Genomic DNA, 20,148 nt, shown 5'->3' with positions numbered 1-20,148 from the left:
CGCTAAACTGCTGAGCCACCCAGGTGTCCCATGCATTTAACTTTTTAAGGGCATGCTAATTGTTTAATACGTATTGTCTTATTTGCTTTTATTATACTGAGTCTTTTGCGGACTCCCCTCCCCAAATTTTCTTTTCCTTTTCCTTCTCTTTCTTCAATAAGGACCTTTTGAACCAGTCTCCAAGTTTCATGACTGTTACCAGTGGCTGCTCAGCTGATCACTGGAGTTTGTCAGTGGTTCTTGGTTTGAGGGACTGTTGCCTACTCATCTTCAGAGCACATCCCTTTCTTCCTAAAACCACACCTTGTCACCACAGCAGCTTGCTTTCTGTTCCTCACAGGAGGTACTGTGCCCCTACCATGCTGGGTGGCTCTTCGCTTCCAAGTGCAGCGGTGGAGTGGAAGGTGGTCCTGACCACCAGCACCTCACCCTGAGAAAGGACCTTTCTTGTTTTCACTCTCACTTGTGACCCAAGGGGGAAATAAATGTCAAACTCTTGGTGAAAGGATCACAAAGGAGAGTCTCTGCTAGGGTTCCTGCCATCCCTCTGTCCCCCACCCTTCGTTGTCGGGGTGGGCTCACCAGCTCAGTCATCTTCTCTTGAGTGCATGTAGTTTCTGTTTTTGTCCTAAAACTTCTTAGAGTTGGAGATGTAAGTTTTCTCTAAAGGATTTTTTAAACTTACAATTTGATTGCGATATAATTTACCTGACATATAATTCATCCATGTAAATTATACGACTTAGTGGTTTTTAGTATATGCAGAGTTTGTGCAACCATCACCACAACATTTCCATCACTCCAGAAAGAAACTACTCAGTAGCATTCACCTCATTCTTGTCTCTATGGATTTGCCTAATCTGGACATTTCATGTAAATGCAGTCATACAAAATGTAACCTTTTATGTCTGACTTCCTTCACATAGCATTTTCAAGGCTCATCCAGGTGGTACCATGTACCAGTACTTCATTCCTCTTTATGGCTGCATAATATTCTTCCCCACAGGCAGATTAGAGACCTGTCTTGTAAATTGTCACCGAAATGATGTGAAACCCTTGTGCTGATGTGATTAAAGTCCTACCAGTTCTTAGCAGGGTTGTTACCTACAGCCTTTGGGCTGATAGAGTCTAACCATTCAGCTGACCAGAGCTCTAGCTCGTGGCAACTTTCTTCTATTCCTGTTCTTAGAGGAATCCTAGGCCCAAATAGAGGTAGGAGGAGAAGGAGAGAAACTACCCTAGTAGTCACTATATGCCATGGAAATGCAGCAACACACGAGAGAACCTTGACCTTCACCTCAGGGGCTCTATGTATGCTCTGTGTGTATGCTGTGCATGTGTGGCATATATGTATGTGCTAGAGAAAGCAGTGCAGCTGATTTGGATGAAACCCTAGAAGAGCTAACGCTATGGGAAAATACCTAGAATACAGTCACAGAAGAAATGAGCATTTAAAAACCCTGAATACACTCAGTGACCCCAATTTTATAAACTACATGCATGTTGCATAGGAAAAAAAGGCACCAAATGTAAACTATAGTCCTCTCTGGGAAGTGGGAGTTCTTGTTTTTACTTCACTTTCTAACATTGCAGGGAGAGAACTTCCTGTTTTTCCATCTCTCTCAGCATCTTCTATTGAAACTCTTCTTTACCTTTCTTCTCTTTCTAAGGACTTTTCCATATTCTTTTGGGTCACCCACCAGTTTTTCTTGGCTCTATAATGAGTTTTCATGTGCCTGTGATAATTCTATCAGTAGCTACACAAGGGGCAGCTTCACTCAGAGATAAAGTCATAATTAATAGCAGTTTCCAGTGCTTTCATCACGTACTCAAGGCCACAGAGTATGTGACATAGGTTTATGCTGCCATACTTAATTTAGAGATAGTGGTACGGTCGTCCTAAAGGAACTTTCCTTTGAATGAGACCTAAGATGAATTCAAACATGTCTAAAGTCTTTGTTTATGAGGCAGAGACTGTTCATTCACTGCTGCATCCCCGAGGCCTAGAAGTAACATTCGTGTAGGAAGTACTCAATACGTGTTTGCTGGAAGCATGCCTGAATTCATACATATGTATGCTATATATGAAAGATGTGGTTGTTATGATGTGCCGATGGCATCATTAGGTGAAATTTTAGGATTCTATGGGACCACTATACTGTTCCTGTTTTTTAAGAAAACTCCCTTCCCTCTTGTGTCCTTTGCCTGCATGGTTTTACCTAGTCGTAGTCATGACCTTCCTACAGTATGGTATTCTGTAGGGGTTATGGGGTTTTTCTTTAACTGATATTCCATTGAGTTGTATTATAATTTACCCAACTGTTGCCCTCATCCAGAGTTTTCAGTTGCCACTAATGCATGGAAAAGATTTTTTGAAATGCAAATTTATAAACTTAAGTTCCTAAGAGTGAGATGGCGGGATCTTTATTGCCCTTGATATGTATCTATCTGTCTACCTACCTACCTGCGTATCTACTTATTTGCTTTTTTTTTTTTTTTACCATTTGAACCAAAAGAAGAGATTGAAGTAGTGAATTAGGCAGGCTGGCCTTGGAGTTGGGGGCCATGTCCAAGGCTCAGTGGATTGAATAATGAAGGACAGTGTGTGCTGGGGTGAAGGCAGAGGTGGGCTGACCAATAACGGAGCCTGGGGCTACAGTTACCCCCTGTGAGATAAGTGAGCAGAAAATGGAGAGAAGAAGGATCTGAATCACTGCCGGGAGGAGCTGTTGGCAGGACTAGGGTGGGCTTGCATATGGAAGCATAAAGGGGAAGACCTCAAAAGGTGACGGGAAGTTTGAGCTAGGATGCCCAGGAGAATAACTCTTCATATGAATTTTTAAAAAGCGATGTTCAGGGCAGCCTGGGTGGCTCAGCAGTTTAGTGCCGCCTTCAGCCCAGGGCCTGATCCTGGGGACCTGGGATTGAGTCCCATGTCAGGCTCCCTGCATGGAGCCTACTTCTCCCTCTGCCTGTGTCTTTGCCTCTCTCTCTCTCTCTCTCTCCCTCTCTTATGAATAGATGAATAAATTCTTTAAAAAAAAAAAAAGTGATGTTCAGAGGAGGAGTTGCTGTAAGAAAGGGGACAGGTGCTGAGTAGGGGGGTGGTGGTGGTTTTTTTTTTTTTTTTTTTTTTAAGACTATTTTTAAGTAATCTCTACATCCAATGTGGGACTTGAACTCAAGATTCTGAGATCAAGAGTCACATGCTCTTCCGACTATGCCAGCTGGGTGCCCACTAAGTTAGATTTTTTTTTTTTTTTAAGATTATTTATTCATGAGAGACAGACAGAGAGAGAGGCAGAGACACAGGCAGAGGGAGAAGCAGGCTCCTCGCAGGGAGCCCGATGCAGGACCCAATCTCGGATCCTGGAATCATGCCCTGAGCCAAAGGCAGATGCTCAACCACTGAGCCACCCAGGTGTCCTGTCCCCCAAGTTAGGTTTTAAATGTGTTGGGCTTACATTGCATCCAGGTGGAAATGTGTCCTGGAGCTGGAGAGCAGGGTGGGGGCCTGAGGAAAGGTCCAGGAAAGAGGAAGCTTTAGGATTACTAGTGCAGGATGAGCTTGGTGGAGCCTTGGGTGGAGGGGAGGTTTCCAGGAGAACAGAGGGTAGAAGGGTAGAGAGTAGCTTGGTTGAAGGGATAAAGGAGGAAATGGAGAAAGGAAGACCAAGATCTAGCAGCCTTATGGAAACTGGGAGGGAGGTGATTGGGGGGTGCGCCACAGGAAGGCCGGAGAGAGGAGGACTCCCACGGCCTTTCTCATCACCCCTGACCCTCAGAGAGCAGATCATGTATGAGGAGGGCTGGGGTTTCTGTGCCCTTTTCTCCAACACTGCAGATAGGACTTCCAGATGAACATATACAAGAACCCAAATTCTTGGCATCTTTGAGTTATCTGGGTTTATCGACCAGTAGTGCCTGCAGATAATGAGACTTGATGCTGAGATGTGTTGTGTGATTTTTTTTTTTCTAGGAGTTTGGGGTGAATAGAATTTATTCACACTCCCTAATTTCCCGTCACCAGGCTTCCCTAAATGGCAGTCTCCCCGCCACCCCATCTCCGGTTCCTAGCAGTTCCTAACCCACTGTGTCAAGTCAGTTTTATGACTGATGGCTGGAGGCCCCTCTGCCACAAATTACTTTAACTCCAGATTTTTGGATGATGGCTTAAAGATCCATTTCTTTGAATGAAAAAAAAAAAGGTGTAAGTTCTCTTGAGTCCTTGAGAAAAGAGATGGGGGCAAACTCACCTGACAGGGGTCCAAGGGAGAGGCTGAAATCCATGGTTTGTGTGATTCATGTACACATGTGGGAGCTCATTCTCCAAAAGATGAGAAGCCATGGGCATCCACACTCCCCTCCTGAGTTCCGTTGGCATCTGCCACTCACCACTGTTGAGCCTTGGGGGGTGTGTTGTCCCTCATTTATCTGTACATCCACTAAAATGGATGTTGGGTTGTTGGAAGACTTGAAAAGGTTAAATTCGAACATCAAAGTGCTTGCTTAATCCGGGATTTCCACCCGCCTCTCCAAACTGTTAGCTGCTCCCCTTGTCAGCCTTGTCCTCTGCCTCCCTGCTTTGAGACACCTGAGGGGCCCGAAGGTTCTGTGGCTTTGGGCACCTTTAGGGAACGTGCACGGGGCTGCTGGTCAGAGTTGGTGCCTAGTGGACCCTGCTGATGGCGAGTTTGCTTTCTCATTTCCTCCGTTTAGACTTTGGGGTGGGGAGGTGGGTGGTGAGAACCGGGTGTGGGCAGTCGGGTGGGTGGAGCTGCGGGAGTGCCCGGCCTCGCCGGGGGCTGGTGGGGGCTCTTCTGGACGTGCACTGCGTGGTCCGGGCGATGGCCCCAGCGGCTGCCGGAGGGGCGCGCGCGTGCATGTGTGCGCGTGGGGGCGTGGGGCTTGCTGTCTGGCCCGGGAGCCGCTCTGCGTCCTGCCCTGGTTCTCGTGCGCTGGCGGCTTCGGAGGCAGCTGCTGCGCCTTTCCCCAGGCCTCAGATGTGGTCGGCTCGATTTCCTCCGGCTGGCCCCGGCCGGCCCGCCACCGCCGCCCGCTTCCGTGGGGAGAGCTGGGCGCCTTGGCTCAGGAGCAGGAGCCCCGGCGAGGGCGCCCCGCCCCCACCCAGCGCGCACCCCTCCGGCCGGTGGCCCGGTGGCCGGGTCTGGCCGGGTCGCGTGGGGAGAAGGGGCGGATCGCGCCGCTGAGGGGAGGCGGCTTCGGCGAGGGGGCCGCTTGCAGGCCTTTACCTTGGGCTTGGGGGGGAGCACAGCGAGCCACAGAGGACTTTTAACAAGTGGGGAACCTCAGCCTCTGCGCCCCACTTCAGCCAGACCCTGTCTTCCCACTCCCGTAGTGCTGCTCATCTTGTAGGATTTTTCCTGCTTGCTCCGTGTGTGTGTGTGTGTGTGTGTGTGTGTGTGTGTGTGTTGGGGGGATGGGGAACACAAACACGTCTCTAGCAACAGAAATAGCAAGAAGAAGCTTCACCCACAAATTCCTCTCGGGGAAGCTGCCGCCAGTCTTTGTTCAGAGGCGTGCACAGTGTATGCAAAGTTTCAGGTGTGTTGTGCCTTCACTATTCTTATACTTTCCCTCCCTAAATAAAAATCCGATACCTACAATAAATTTATAAGACTGTGAACAAGAAAGTATTCCTATTCCATACCACCCCGAGATGAGCATTGTTAACATTTCTGCATATTTTCCTTTGGTGTTTGGTTGGTATGCCCAAGCCTGCGTCGTGGATGGAACTGAATTCTTAAATTGGGCAATATTTTGAATCTTGTTTCTTTTCTCCACTTCAAATAGTATATAAATACTTCCCCTGTCATAAAAACCCTCAGAAAGCATCTATTTATGAATCCAAGTACATTCTCGAGTTTCTTTTTTCATTTAAGACATTTCCCTGTGCTTCTATGAAAATGTTATTTTTTATCATTTTAAGCAGTTTATACATCTGATGAAGTAGTATATATTATAATTTAGTTATATATTATTTGAAATGTATACTTGACCTAGTGTTTTATGTACATCAAATAGATAAAGCATGATAATGTACCCATGAAGTACCTACCCAAGATAAAAATTAGAACATGGCCAAGATCACTGAAACTACCTGGGTGTTTCCCCTAATCCTACACCCCTTCTTCACCTCTAGAGGTTACCACTCCCATGAATTTTGTGTTTATCATTTCCTTGTTTTAAAAAAGTTTTAATTAGATACATTTAATTTTATATTATATGCTACATTTTATTTTTTGTTTGAACTCTTTTGAATTGGTAGACTATAGTCTTTCAAGGCTTGCTTTTTTTTTTAAACTCAGCCTAGTTTCTGAGATTTGTATTCCTGTGGTTCATTTGTTTGCACTGCTGTATAGTATTCCATTGTCCCTCTGTGGTTGGTAGGCACTTAGAATATTTCCACAATTTGGTTTTTATGAGTAATGCTGCAGTGAACATTTGTGTGCCTATCTCTGATGCACATGTGCAAGTTTCTCTGGGAGTGGAATTGCAAGATCATAGGGTAAATGCATGTTTAACATTAAAAGAAAGCACCACAACCCTTTCTCTTTTGCTCTCTACCAGTGGTATATGAGAAAAAAATTCCTGCTAACCACGCCTCCCCAGCATTTGGTATGAAACTAAGATTTCACCCCTTGCCATGTACTTAGTACTGTTAAAAGTGTTCTTCATTTGTTAATTTGTTTAATTATTACAACTTTGTGAGGTTAGGTACTATTATTACCCCATACACAGATGAGGAAACAGGCACAGAGAAGTTAACTTTTAACCCCAGATTTACAGATAAAGGAATGAGACAAAGAGGTTAACTAACTTGTGCAAGGTCACACAGCTAGTGAATGGTATGGGCAGGATATAAACTCAGCATTCCTTTTTTCTTCATTTTGAGATCTTGTTCATTTTATTAGATTAAGTTATTAAAATAATAAGGTAAGCTAGAATCCAGTTAACCAAGACTGTATTCAAATGATATTGTAGCATCCTGCTATACCGTGAATGAAATAAAGAGGTAATGTAAATACATGTACAAAATAACACTTAGGATGAAAGAATGCATATTTATACTATATTTTCCAAGGGAAGGTTGCCCATGAAGAAAAAGCCAGAGACAAGTATTCATAAAAGAAGCAACAACATATCCTATGGACACCATACCAGTACTTATTTCAAAAATAGCCAATGAGACCAGAAATGATTGAACATTGATGATTTTGCTCTAGTGTACACCAACAGAATCGAACTAAATACTCTTGCTATTCAATTCTATATAGAGGATATAAAATGGAATCTCACAGTGGTCTTGTATTTCTCTGACTACTAAGAAGTTGAATATTTTTTTCATGTTTATTCCCATTTTCTTTTCATGAAGAAAAACCAACATAACATTTAAAAACAATTACCCTATCGTTGGGGCACTTAAGTTATTTGTAATTCTTTACTGTTAACGCTTCAGGGGAAATCTTTGGCACATGTATTTAATTTTAATTTCTTCTATTTATTTTGTTTACATTTCGTCAAGTGAGATTAGGAATACTTAATGTTTAAAAATCACGGTGCTCAAAAAAAAAAAAAAATCACGGTGCTCTTCTGGATGACTGTGTGATCCTGGGAAAGTTACTTAGCCTCTCTGTGTTCAGGGTCCTTGTTTGAGGAGGTACATCACTACCCTGTAGGAGTTTATGATGATTGGAGGAGATAAGTGAATGTGCAGTGATTAACATGATACTCTAAGAGGTTCCATCAAAGTTACTAGACTTTTCTTAGTTCCTCCTCTTTTCCTTTCTTCCCTCAAACCACATTGGTTACTGTTGGGTCAGAAGGCAGGAACAGTCTCAGCCCTGTGCTTCTGCCAGATATTGTGACCTCAGGGAATTAGGCTTGAGGTCATTGTGTCTAATTCAGCTTTTTTCCCAAGCATCACCCCAGCCATTGAGAGATCTGCTGCATCTGTATCCAATTTGTAGTTGGAAAAAAAAAATTAGATTTTAAAGTGTTTTATTGAGATGTACATATTAACTACAAGAGCCACTATCACCCCCCACCTCACTCAAGAACACCCCTTTGCCAATGCATGACAGTCTCCAGAAGTTAGATATAAACCGCACTCCCCACCCCTACCCCCAAGATTTGCTGTCTGCAGAGAACTTGTGTGCAGGAGAGTGTAGACATGGGACAGGGCTAGCCAGTGTACTCAGACGCTCCCCCCCCCCCCCAACATATGCAGGCAGATGTGCACAGCCACTGAAAGGGCTCTCATAAGTCTTTTTCCCCACTCACAGATTTGTTTCATCAGTAAATCCCAGGAGGGGAGAATCCTCTTAAGAGATGAATAATTGGCTATTGTGGACATTGCTGCTATAAACATTGGGGTGCAGGTGTCTCGGCTTTTCACTGCAAATCGAACTCCAATAAAAAAATACATTAAAAAAAGAGAGATGAATAATTGATCACCTCGAGACTGAACCTGAATGAGCCATAAATACAACCCCTGTGCTGAGAGGGGGTGGGGCCATCAGTTGGGGGAGGGGAGGAAGGACTTGGCTGCTGACCTCTAGGACTAGGGGAAAGGGCGGAGCTGAGAAGTCCAACCCCTTGAACAGCTGCTGGAGGGCAAAGGAGCTGAGCTGTTGGCGCAGGCTGTTGGGAAAATGCTGGGTGGGATCTACTGGCCAGCTGGGTGGGGAGCAGCCACTGCTATCTTGGAATTGGAGGAGAATTCATTCTTGGAGATTCCACTGTAGAGGATGCATCCCAGACCGGCCCTGCCTCCCAGCCACTGGCCTTTAGTGGAGGCTGACTGCAGACTTAGCCATCCTGTCTGGAAACACCTTCCCAGACACATTTCTTCCAACATGGTGCGTAAGTGCTGAGGGTCTGCAGAACCAACCCCTTGGACTCTGTGCCTCTTCTGACTTCCCCTTTCCTGGAGGCCCTAAGATGGTGTGGTCAACAAGGACTTTGATCTCGAGATAGTAGTCTTTAACCTCCTTCCTTCTGTTTCCCTTTGATATAGGGTATTGCCGATACTCTGAGAGCCAAGAGGATTTGGAAAATCTAGTGTCTTTTCTGCCTGCTTCCTGTGTTATAGACAAAATGAGATGTTTGGTGGTGGAGTTCCTCACTTGTCTGGAGCCCCTTGGGGAGAGTGGGCTGTTGTTGAATACCCGCAGATGTCTGGGCGACCAGTGATGGGGGCATTGGGAGCAGAAGGGAGTTGGCTGTAGTGGAGAAGGTGGATGGGACATTGGGAGTCCTGAGCATGCAGGGTTCAGGGACCAATCCCAGCAGATGTAAGCCTCGGAGTTTCCTCAGGGTGAGAGTCATGACTGGGCTTGATGTGCTTGTATGCACATATCAACTCTTCATAAAGTGGGGTAAGGGACTTAGTCTCTTCTTGGATCTGAGAAGGGCTTTTACTCTGCCTGTCTTCCAATAACAAGCTCCTGTTACTCCCCATTGAGGGGAGAGTACCTCCAGCTCGGACAAGGCTGAGCCTGGGTTGGGTCAGAGCCTTCCTGGTAACACTGTGAGGCAGGGAATGGACTGGGTATGGTTGGGTGTGTGGATCCCAGTGAAGCCAGAGTGGGGTTTGGTACCTGGAAAGTGGCTATAGAAAGGAAGGGACCCACTTTTGGTGGGCTTTGCATGGAGGACGGATTAGGGACAGGCTTTTCTAAGGTCAGCTGTTAGGTTTTCGAGTCATTTATGGCAAAGGTATTCCTGATGGCACTGGCAGCCTTGCAGACCTGGCAGTGCATGCTTTATGATGGGGTCGTAGCAGAGTAGCAACCAGCAACTCTGCCCAGAACTTGCCCTCCTCCTCCTCCTCAAGGTGCAGAGGTGTAGGGGTTGGTACCAGCCAGGTCCTGGGAGGAAGAACCGGCACATCCTTTTGAACACCTGCTGAGTGCTCTTTGCTAGGTTCTGAAGGTGTGATGGAAGCTTTAGTGGAGGAGCCTAGTGTCATTGGTCATACTCACAGGGACATACTCACAGGGAAAGATCCCCCTGCAGAAGGAATGTTGACTGTATGTTGACTGTAGGAGCTGACTCAGACCCTGTAGTCAGCAGGTCTGGTGAAAGGAGAACTTTATCAGGAGGCAGTTGATCCTGTTTCTTGTCTCAGCCCCTACATGTAATCATCTGTTTCCACAACCATGGCCCATTCTCATTTTTCTGCTGTTGCCTTAGTTCAGGCCCTTATCACTGGTTTGGATATTAGTCTCCTAACTGGTCTTTAGGCCACCAGCCGTGTAGTCTTCAGTCTGAGTTCTACAGGGGACCCTTGATGGCACCTCCAAAAAGGTAAATCTGCTCTGTTTGGTTCATGCCATGAGCCACACACCTGCCCTCCCCATACTTTATACTCAGTGCTCAACAGCTTATCTTTCCCTGGGCCCACAGGCCTTCTCAAGATTGTGTGCTTTTGCATACACTCCTCCCTCCATCTGGAATTCCATCTCCCCTCCTCCCTCACAAATATCTGCCCATCTTTCAAGCCTCTCAAGCTCCAAGGTTACTTTGAAGTGAGGTGGTTGTTTGTTGTTTTTTAAGTAAACTCTGTGCCCAACATGGGACTCGAACTCAGGGGATGAAAAGTCTCATCCTCTACCAACTGAGCCAGCCAAGCACCCCAAAGTGAGATCTTTCTTGACATACATGTCCACCTGCCCAGACAGAAATGACCCTCACCCTATGCTCCTGTGTAGACTGCTTTCACAGCACTGATATACTTTAGGGCATTTGTTTATAATCTCTTTTCACTTATTAATGTCTTGATGTTCCTGAAATAGAGTCTGGTCGTTATGCCACCCCAAAATTTAGTGGCATAAATAAATCATTTTATTATGCTCATGGAGTCTTTGGATTCAGAAGTCAGGAAGGACACAGCATGGGAAGCTTGTTTCTGGTCCTTGATGTTTAGGGCCTCAGCTTGGGAGGCTCATAACCTGGAGGGAACTTGACCACTGGGCTTGAATCCTTGAAGGGTTTCTACATTCATACATTTGGTGATGGATGGCAACTGTTGGCTGAGACTTCCACAGGGAATGTCAGCTCAGACACCTGCATGTGGCCTTTGTATGTGGTCTGGGTGTGCTCACAACGTGGTGGCTGGGCCCCATGAGTGTGTGTCCCAAGAGAACCAGGCAGAAGCTCTATTGCCTTTTGCAGTCCAGCTTTGAAAGCCCCTTCCACCATTGTCATAGCCCAGCCAGATTCAAGAGGAGGGAACATAGACCCCACCTCTCCATGGGATAAGTACATGTGTGATGGAAGGATATAATGGCCATTTTGGAAAATATAATCTGCCGCACACAATAAGCACTTTATGTGTACAGATGGCATTCTTTAATTCTGGAAGCTGAGCAAGGGTGGAATAGGAAGAGGAGTTACAGAATTGTGCTCGGATTCTTGAGGGAAGTTGAGGCATCATCAACAGAAATGGTGGGTGGGGTAGCATGGGACTGAGGGTACACAGGGTTCTTTAAAGGAGCCACTGGCAGATTGGCAATTAGACAATGTGCACACACACGCCAAGGCTCAAATCAGGTGGGCAGGAATGGAGAGGGAGGAGATGGGACAGAGAGATGTTCTCCTTTAGAATTGTTTGGGTCACCTGTTTGGGTATGCTGACCAGGCGCATTGAAAGAACACGGGTGATGCTGGGGTTGGGAATGTTGGCAAGTGTAAGAACATGATCAAGAATAGGAGCTTGGAAAGGTGGCTGTTGCAGACAAGCTGCCTCTCTATGGGCTTGTAACGCATCCCGGGACTCAGAGCTAACTGGAAGTCAGCTGAGAGGTCCAGACAAAAAGCAGACATTGGGGAACATCCTTGGAATGGCATTTTCTGGAGCCCAGAGGGGAGTGAGGATTGAGGGAGACAGCATGGGGAGGGTCTTAGAGCTGGGGCATTTCTGAACTGAGATTTTGAAAGGGTCTCAACTAGCCTCAATCCTCTAGCACTGCCCTGCCTCTCTGCCAGTAATAACCTGATAACTGCCTTGTTCCTTTTTCAAAGTCTCCACTGATAAGAACATGCTGCCTCCTGCTTGTTAGGGAGACAAAGTTCAATGTATTAGCATCTCTAAGTATTAAGTCTTCCCTAAATTGAGCCTACAGTACACCTCTCTAAAGCTTTGTCTGTTTTGTTTTGTTTTTCTTTAATTTTATTTATATATTTGCCAGAGAGAAAAAGAGCACAAATAGGGGTGGTTGTGGAATGGCAGAAAGAGAGGAAGAAACAGTCTCCACTGAGCAAAGGAGGCCCATGCAGGAGCTCCATGCAGGGGCTCCATGCCAGGCTCCATGTGGGGCTCCAGGCGGGCTTGATCTCAGAACCCTGGGATCATGACATGAGCCAAAGGCAGATGCTTAACCAACTGAACCACCCAGACGTCGCGCTTTATCCATTTTCTGATTCCATCCCTTAGAGTCCCTCAAAACGACTCTAATTCTGTGCCAAATTGACAGACTTCAGGTGTGTAAAGACTTTCATGAGTTTTGTCTTCTTCAGAACCAAAAAGGACCTGTTCCTCTGTGGTTTTTAACTATCTTGCTTGCTCTGCTCTGTGTCCCCTCAAGGGTAGCCCCAAAAGAAGCCCAGGTTCAGGTAAGGACTGTCTGGGCAGAGTGGGGCTGTCACTGCCTATACTATGGGTCCTGTTCTGGTCAGGTCATGACTGTGTGTGTGTCCAGCTATGGCTTGAAACCCATTAGTGGACTATGAAATCAACTCACAGAGTTGCAACCTATAAAAAGCAGAAAGGGAGGGATTTGTGTATATAGTAAGGGGAAATAGTATTTCCCAACTATTTGCCAACTTGTCATATATAAGTATATGATGGATCATGTTGTAAGTTGTATTTCTTACTGTGGATTGTAGTAAAGAAGTTGGAAAAAACCCTGGGTTATAGGACCCCTGAAGCTGCCAGATTATCCTATTGTGTGGATCATCAGCTAGTCTTTCACCTCTCCTGATCCCTAAGACATTTTATTTTTAAAGATTTTATTTATTTATTCACGAGAGACAGAGAGAGAGAGGCAGAGACACAGACAGAGGGAGAAGCAGGCTCCATGCAGGGAGCCCAATGTGGGACTCAATCCTGGGTCTCCAGGATCCTGCCCTGGGCTGAAGGCGGTGCCAAACTGCTGAGCCACTCAGGCTGCCCCCCTAAGACATTTTTATGTGCACTACTGCCATCTTTGATTTGCACATAGGTGGTTTGGGGACTAAGTATAAGACCCTATTTATCCTGTTAGATTTTCTTTCTCTCCAGTCTGTGACCTTTTGGCACTTGGTCCGGTCATTCAACATGGCTTTATCCCTCTTATTTTCAACATCTGCCTATTTAATAAGTGTGCCTTCTCTATCATTATTGATAAATATTTGAACAGGACAGTTCTGAGGACAGAGCCAGTGGCAGACCTTTAAAGACCTCCCCTCTCCCTTCCCCTACCAGAGTTTCTACACCACTTGAGTTTGAGCATGGTCATTCTGCCAGTGGTGAGCCAGCCTGTCTGGCCTGTAATTCTCTCCAGCTGGCCCTCAAAGGGATCATGGTAGGCCCTAGAAAACTTAAACATCTGTAGTCCAAGTCACAAATGCACATGCCTACAAGGGCTTGGCAAGTAACACAAATAATGAAGTGATAATTAATCCAGGCAATCAGTAAATAACCTGTAACCCCTGGCCTTGGTTTCTTTCTTTTTTTTTTTTTTAAATAATTTATTTTTTATTGGTGTTCAATTTGCCAACATACAGAATAACACCCAGTGCTCATCCCGTCAAGTGGCCTTGGTTTCAAGAGTGCATCGTGGAATGGCGAGGTTGGGGGCAGGCTGGAGCAGTAGCCACTGCTCATCTGCCAGGTAGAAGTGTGGAGCTTCAGGACAATGTGGGTTTCATGTAAAATTTGATTTTTTAATGTTAGCAAGACAAACACACAAGAACCTAACACTGTGCAGGCCAAACAAAACAGATCTGTGGCTGATTTGGCCTACAGCCCTTGAATTTGTGATCTATCAGGCAGGATATCTCCCTGTCTCCTTGGTCCAATGACCATAGGATACAAAAGAGTGAGGTTAGTTGGATGTTGATGGCATTTGTTGAACCTGGCTCCTTGTGGTTCCCTTAGTTACCCACACAGGAATCTTACTGGCACTGATCTCAGTGTACTAGAGTCAAGAGTGATGCTTGCTTTTTTCTTGTCTGATGGCATCCTCTCCTCATGGTATGTTTCTTCCCAAATCAGTGGCAGGTGTTGAGGAAAGCATCAGTGGGATCCCCTGACTGAGAAACTGGAATTTAGCATTTCTTAAAATACCCCCCACCCATCCTGGCTTCACTTCCTTCATTTTAGTGTCCGCTCTTCCCTCTCTTCTCCTTTCTGTCTAAGGAGCATTTTCTTTCCCAGGGAATTCAGAGGCATAAGCGCCAGCCTAGCCCTTCCTTGCTCTTATTCACAAACCAAAAATAACTTTTTAAATCCTTTTAGTTGTCTTGACCATTTTGGGGAAGCCTCAGCTCCCGCAGCATTAGTCTTCCTGACACTGTTTTTGTAAATCCATGCTACTCTCTCATGTTTCTTCTGGGTTGTGCATGCTCCTTCTGTCTTTTACCCATAAGCATGTAAAATTTGGCCACTTTGGACTTCATAGCCTTTGCTGTCAGGTTAATTTAGGTTTCTGAGAAGGGACTAGTGGGTGATCAACCACGTCATACCTAGTTCCATGTTCACAGAGATGGTCAGGGATAGGCGGCATGGTCCGTGATTGGTGGGGGATGGAAAGCCTCTCACTGGGTTGAGAGAGTATTGTAGCCACTGTGGGCAGAAAGCACAGAAGTGGTTAAGACTTGGACCTTGTCTTGAAGGTTCTACCATCTGGTGGGGGGGGGGGCAGCTGCTTGAATGATAGCAGGGATGTGTGTGAAAAGTGCTATTAAGGTAGTGTGAGAGCCCTGGGGAAAGGAGCCATGGGTAAGTCTGCCACCCAGGTCGGGGAGGAGGTGGCATTGAACTGGCGCTTGAAGGATCAGCCAGAGTGATCCCACAGCAGCTGAGAAAGGCGTCCCAGGCAGCGAGAACTGCGTGGGCAAAGCTCAGAAAAGCATGAGGGTCCTTTTTGGCCAGAATTGGGTAGCAGTGAGGATGAGGTGGGACCGTAGGCTGTGGCCTCTGCTCTTCTCCCCTGGGTCTGATCCCACATCCCACCTTCCCCACCACTGCTTTAGAGCCCATGCATAATGGTCTCCCACAGTCTGGGGACTGGTATCATTCTAACCATCTGTTTAATACACTTTATGTTCCAACTTACAGAAAAGTTTCAAGAAGAGTACCTGGGACTCTCACATACTAAAATTGTTTGCAAAAAAAAAAAAAATTTGCATCTTGCTTTAATTTGCTTTATCATTTTCTGTGTATATTTTTTATGTGCATATAATATTTTCCTGAACCACCTCAGATTGTTAGAGATACTGTGTTCCTTTACCCTGAATACTTCAGTGTGTGTGTGCATCTTAAGGACAAAGACATTCTTTTACATAATCAGAGCAAAATGATCCAAGCCGAGAAGACTGAGATTGACAGTGTGATCTTATCCGCAGCCATATTCAAATTGCATCAAATGTCCCAGTGGTGTACCTTCCAGCTGTTTTCTCCAGCCTGTGATCTAACTCATGAGCATGCATTTCTCTGTCTTGTCTCTTCTGTAAGCCGAAGATGTTTGCAAAGATGTTTGTCTTTAAAAAAAAAAAGAAAAGAAAAGAAAAGATGTTTGTCTTTCTTGTCTTTGAAAGTTTGAAGAAAACAATCCAGGTACTTTCTAGAATGCTCTCCAGTTTGAGTTTATCTGATGTTTCCTCATAATTAGATTCAGGTTGTACATTCTGGCTGGAGTTCTGTGTGAATGATGTTATATCCCTGTCAGCATATCATGTCAAGAATCTCATGATTTTGGTTTGTTGCAGTATTGGTGACGATGATAACTCTGATCATTTGGCTGAAGTGGTATCTGCCAGGTTTCTCTTTAATGTTGTAACTCATTGAGTTTTGAGGAGATGTTTTGAGACCATGTATATATCTTATGCCCCATTAAGCTTTTAATTGCTAGTTGTAGGATCCGCTGATGATTTGCCAAATCTATTGTCCCCTTTATATTTTTTTGTTGGCATCCTGCTGTAAAGAAGAGCTTTCCTTCCTAGAGGGATGAATTCTGAAAATTGAATTTCTCATCTTTGTATTAGCTTTTAACTTGCTGGGCTTGGCCCCCAGGCTCCTTTCTTTTTATGCTCTCCCCCATCCTGTCTGTGTGCTTTGCTGGACATCGGGTGTATAGTGGTGGTTCTTAGGCTTGGGAATAGACCTGGATCTTCGTCCAACTAGCAGCTTACTTGTCACTGGCATGACTGGCACGGCAGGGGGCTAAATGCACGTGGTGTCTGTTCATCAGTGTTTCTCTCAGGGCTGGCTGGGGCTGGGAGTGGGAATGTCATCTTGTCACTAGCTCTCAGGGCTTATGTGAGTAACAGGCAGAGGAAAAAAAACCCTGTGGGTTCCTTTCCACTGAAAAACTCTAGCTGACCTCTTGTCCAGGTTGCATTTTCCTCAAAGCTGCTCACCCCCTCCCTGTAAGCACAGACACTACACACTTACAGCATATAGCCTCTTGGTGTGCTTGGTTAGCTTTTTCCTGACCAAAACTGAAATCAGCGTGGTCTTGGTGTTGCTTCGGTTATTTTGAGTTAAAGATCTTTGGTGAGTCCTTAATAAATGCATGGTTTCTGGGGAGCCTCTTCAGTATGATCAGTCTTAGCTCAAAAAGGATCTGAGTAGCTTTCAGAATTCTAGATTAGGACCTCTTTAAGATCTGCCTTACATTTCTATTGGTGTAGCTAACTGGGAAAGGAGACATTAAGATGAATTCAGGTTCAAGCGGTGTCAGGGACACAATTTGCAAGAAAAGCAATTTTTTCTTGTGGGTTTAGGTATGCATCTGAGTGGTGTGAAGCAGGGTGATGCTTTTCTAATATTATGGCTCATCTTTTTCCTTTTTTTCTCTCTTTCTTCAGACAGGCTCAGAGCTCAGCCCAGTTGATGGACCTGTTCCAGGTCAGATGGACTCAGGGCCAGTGTACCATGGGGACTCAAGGCAGCTAAGCGCCTCAGGGGCGCCGGTCAATGGTGCTAGAGAACCCGCTGGACCCAGTCTGCTGGGGGCTGGAGGTCCTTGGCGGGTAGACCAGAAGCCCGACTGGGACGCTGCCCCGGGCCCAGCTCACACTGCTCGCCTAGAAGATGCCCACGATCTGGTGGCCTTTTCGGCTGTGGCCGAAGCTGTGTCCTCTTACGGGGCTCTTAGCACCCGGCTCTATGAAACCTTCAACCGTGAGATGAGTCGCGAGGCTGGGAACAACAGCAGGGGAGCCCGGTCAGGGCCCGAGGGCTGCTCTGCTGGCAGTGAAGACCTGGACACGCTGCAGACGGCCCTAGCCCTCGCTCGGCATGGCATGAAGCCCCCCAACTGCAACTGCGATGGCCCAGAGTGCCCTGACTACCTCGAGTGGCTGGAGGGGAAGATCAAGTCTGTGGTCGTGGACGGTGGGGAGGAGCGGCCCAGGCTCCCAGGGACTCTGCCTTCTGCTGAGGCTGGCCTCCCAGTGCCAAGCACCAGGCCACTCCTCAGCTCTGAGGTCCCCCAGATACCTCCCCCAGAGGGCCTGCCCCTGTCCCAGAGTGCCCTGAGCATTGCCAAGGAAAAGAACATCAGCCTGCAGACGGCCATCGCCATCGAGGCCCTCACACAGCTCTCATCTGCCCTCCCTCAGCCTTCCCACTCCACCTCCCAGGCTTCTTGCCCCCTCCCTGAAGCCTTGTCCCCTCCTGCCACTTTCCGATCTCCCCAGGCCTACCTCCGGACTCCCTCATGGCCTGTGGTCCCCACTGAAGAGCACGCATCCTTTGCTCCTGACAGCCCTGCCTTCCCTCCAGCAACTCCTAGAACAGAGTTTCCTGAAGCCTGGGGCACCGACACCCCACCAGCAACTCCCCGGAGCTCTTGGCCCATGCCCCGCCCAAGCCCTGACCCCATGGCTGAACTGGAGCAGTTGTTGGGCAGCGCCAGTGATTACATCCAGTCAGTATTCAAGCGGCCTGAGGCCCTGCCCACCAAGCCCAAGGTCAAGGTGGAGGCGCCCTCTTCCTCCCCAGCCCCAGCGCCATCCCCAGTCCCCCATGCTCCAGAGGGAGGCTCCTGCACCATCCACAGAGCCCGACACTCACCAGAAGGCCCAGACCGCCCTGCAGCAGCACCTTCACCATAAGCGCAGTCTCTTCCTGGACCAGGCCCACGAGACCTCCTTCCCTCCTCCCACGGAGCCTCTTGCTCCAAGCTGGTGGGCCCCACCAAGCTCGCCTGCCCCACGGCCTCCAGACAGACCACCCAAGGAGAAGAAGAAGAAGCCCCTAGCACCAGCTGGAGGTCCCACGGGAACCGAGAAGGCCACCCCTGGGATCAAGCCCAGTGTCCGGAAGCCCATTCAGATCAAGAAGTCCAGGCCACGGGAAGCGCAACCTCTCTTTCTGCCTGTGCGGCAAATTGTCCTGGAAGGGCTAAGGTCCCCAGCCTCTGAGGATGCACAGGCACATCCACCTGCACCTGTTCCTGCTTCCCAGGGCTCTGCTGTCCCCCCGCCCCCAGAACCTTCTCTTGCGCTATTTGCACCTAGTCCCTCTGGGGACAGCCTGCTGCCCCCTACTCAGGAAATGAGATCCCCTAGCCCCATGACGACCCTGCAGCCGGGCTCCACCGGCCCTCTTCCCCCTGCCGATGACAAGCTGGAAGAGCTCATCCGGCAGTTTGAAGCTGAATTTGGGGATAGCTTTGGGCTTCCTGGCCCCCCATCTGTGCCCATTCAGGACCCCGAAAACCAGCCAACATGTCTCCCAGCCCCCGAGAGCCCTTTTTCTACCCGCTCCCCCAAGCAAATCAAGATTGAGTCTTCGGGGGCTGTGACTGTGCTCTCAACCACCTGCTTCCATTCAGAGGAGGGAGGCCAGGAGGCCACACCCACCAAGGCTGAGAACCCCCTCACACCCACCCTCAGTGGCTTCCTGGAATCACCTCTTAAGTACCTGGACACACCTACCAAGAGTCTGCTGGATACACCTGCAAAGAGAGCCCAGGCCGAGTTCCCCACCTGTGATTGTGTTGGTAAGTCCACCTGTGTGTCGGGCTAGGAAAAGCCTGGTGGGCTTGGGTTTCTAGGCTCATTGTCTTGTCTGGCAAACATTTATCATGTGCCAACCACCCCGCTGGAGCCTGGGGACACAGAGAAGAGTTCACAAGCTATGGGAAAAGACACTGAAGGAAACCGATAGTGATGTTATGTGGTGTGTAGCATATTGCTGGAGGTGGGCGCAGGTGCTTTATCAAACAGATTGAGGCGAAAGCATCATAGAGCCCTTCCTGTGGGAGATGGTGATTGTGTTGAGGTCTGAGCTTGGTGGCTTTGAGAGAGTGGGGCTTATTTGGATTGTTCTTGGTCTAAGGGGGAGCAAAAAGGGAGGAGTACGTGTGGGGATGAATAAAAGGTGACCTGAGAGGCAAGCAGGGACCAGATCTTACAGAGCCCAACAAGCTGAGGTCAGGAGTTTGACCTGATTTCATAAGTAGGTATAAGTGAACTTCTGAGGGTTTTAAAGCAAGTAATCTGTCACCTTGTGCTTCTCAAAGACTTTGCTGGCTTGTGATGGGGAGAAAACCTAGTGGGGAAACCTGTAAGAAAGGTGTCATGAGCCAGACAAGAAGTAACAAGGGCCTGACTGAGAGAGAGAGTGGGTGGGCAGAGGGCCTCTCAGGAGGGCATGTGGGGTGAGGACAGTCCGGGTCTCTGCCTCGGTGGTGCTGGTCCCTGAGAACATATTTGAAGGAGGGGTGATGAGTTCTGTTTGGACAGGCTGAGAGCCTAGAGCTCTGAGTTGTGGGTTTGGATGTAGTCAGCATCCAGATGGTGGCTGAGGCTGTGGTATGGGTAAGAGGACTGACGAGTTGGTCCGTTTCTGAGCCTTGCCTTCTAGTAAAAAATCAGGACCAGGGCTGCAAGGACTGCTTCTGGGGGCTT

The 20,148-nt window shown here is 47.5% G+C and overlaps 1 protein-coding gene across 1 annotated transcript in view; it reads left to right on the top strand.

Moving 5' to 3' along the window:
* TET3 (tet methylcytosine dioxygenase 3) overlaps nucleotides 1-20,148 on the top strand; it is a 106,200-nt gene that overhangs the window by 36,288 nt on the left and 49,764 nt on the right. The window contains 2 exon segments of the mRNA XM_025453610.3: nucleotides 17,098-18,261; nucleotides 18,263-19,238. Coding sequence (XP_025309395.3) covers nucleotides 17,098-18,261; nucleotides 18,263-19,238 — 2,140 coding nt within the window.

Source organism: Canis lupus, chromosome 17, assembly GCF_003254725.2.
Source record: "Canis lupus dingo isolate Sandy chromosome 17, ASM325472v2, whole genome shotgun sequence".
NCBI lineage: Eukaryota > Metazoa > Chordata > Mammalia > Carnivora > Canidae > Canis > Canis lupus.
Note: the sequence above shows the minus strand (reverse complement) of the source record. Positions and strands in the feature narration are given on the sequence as shown.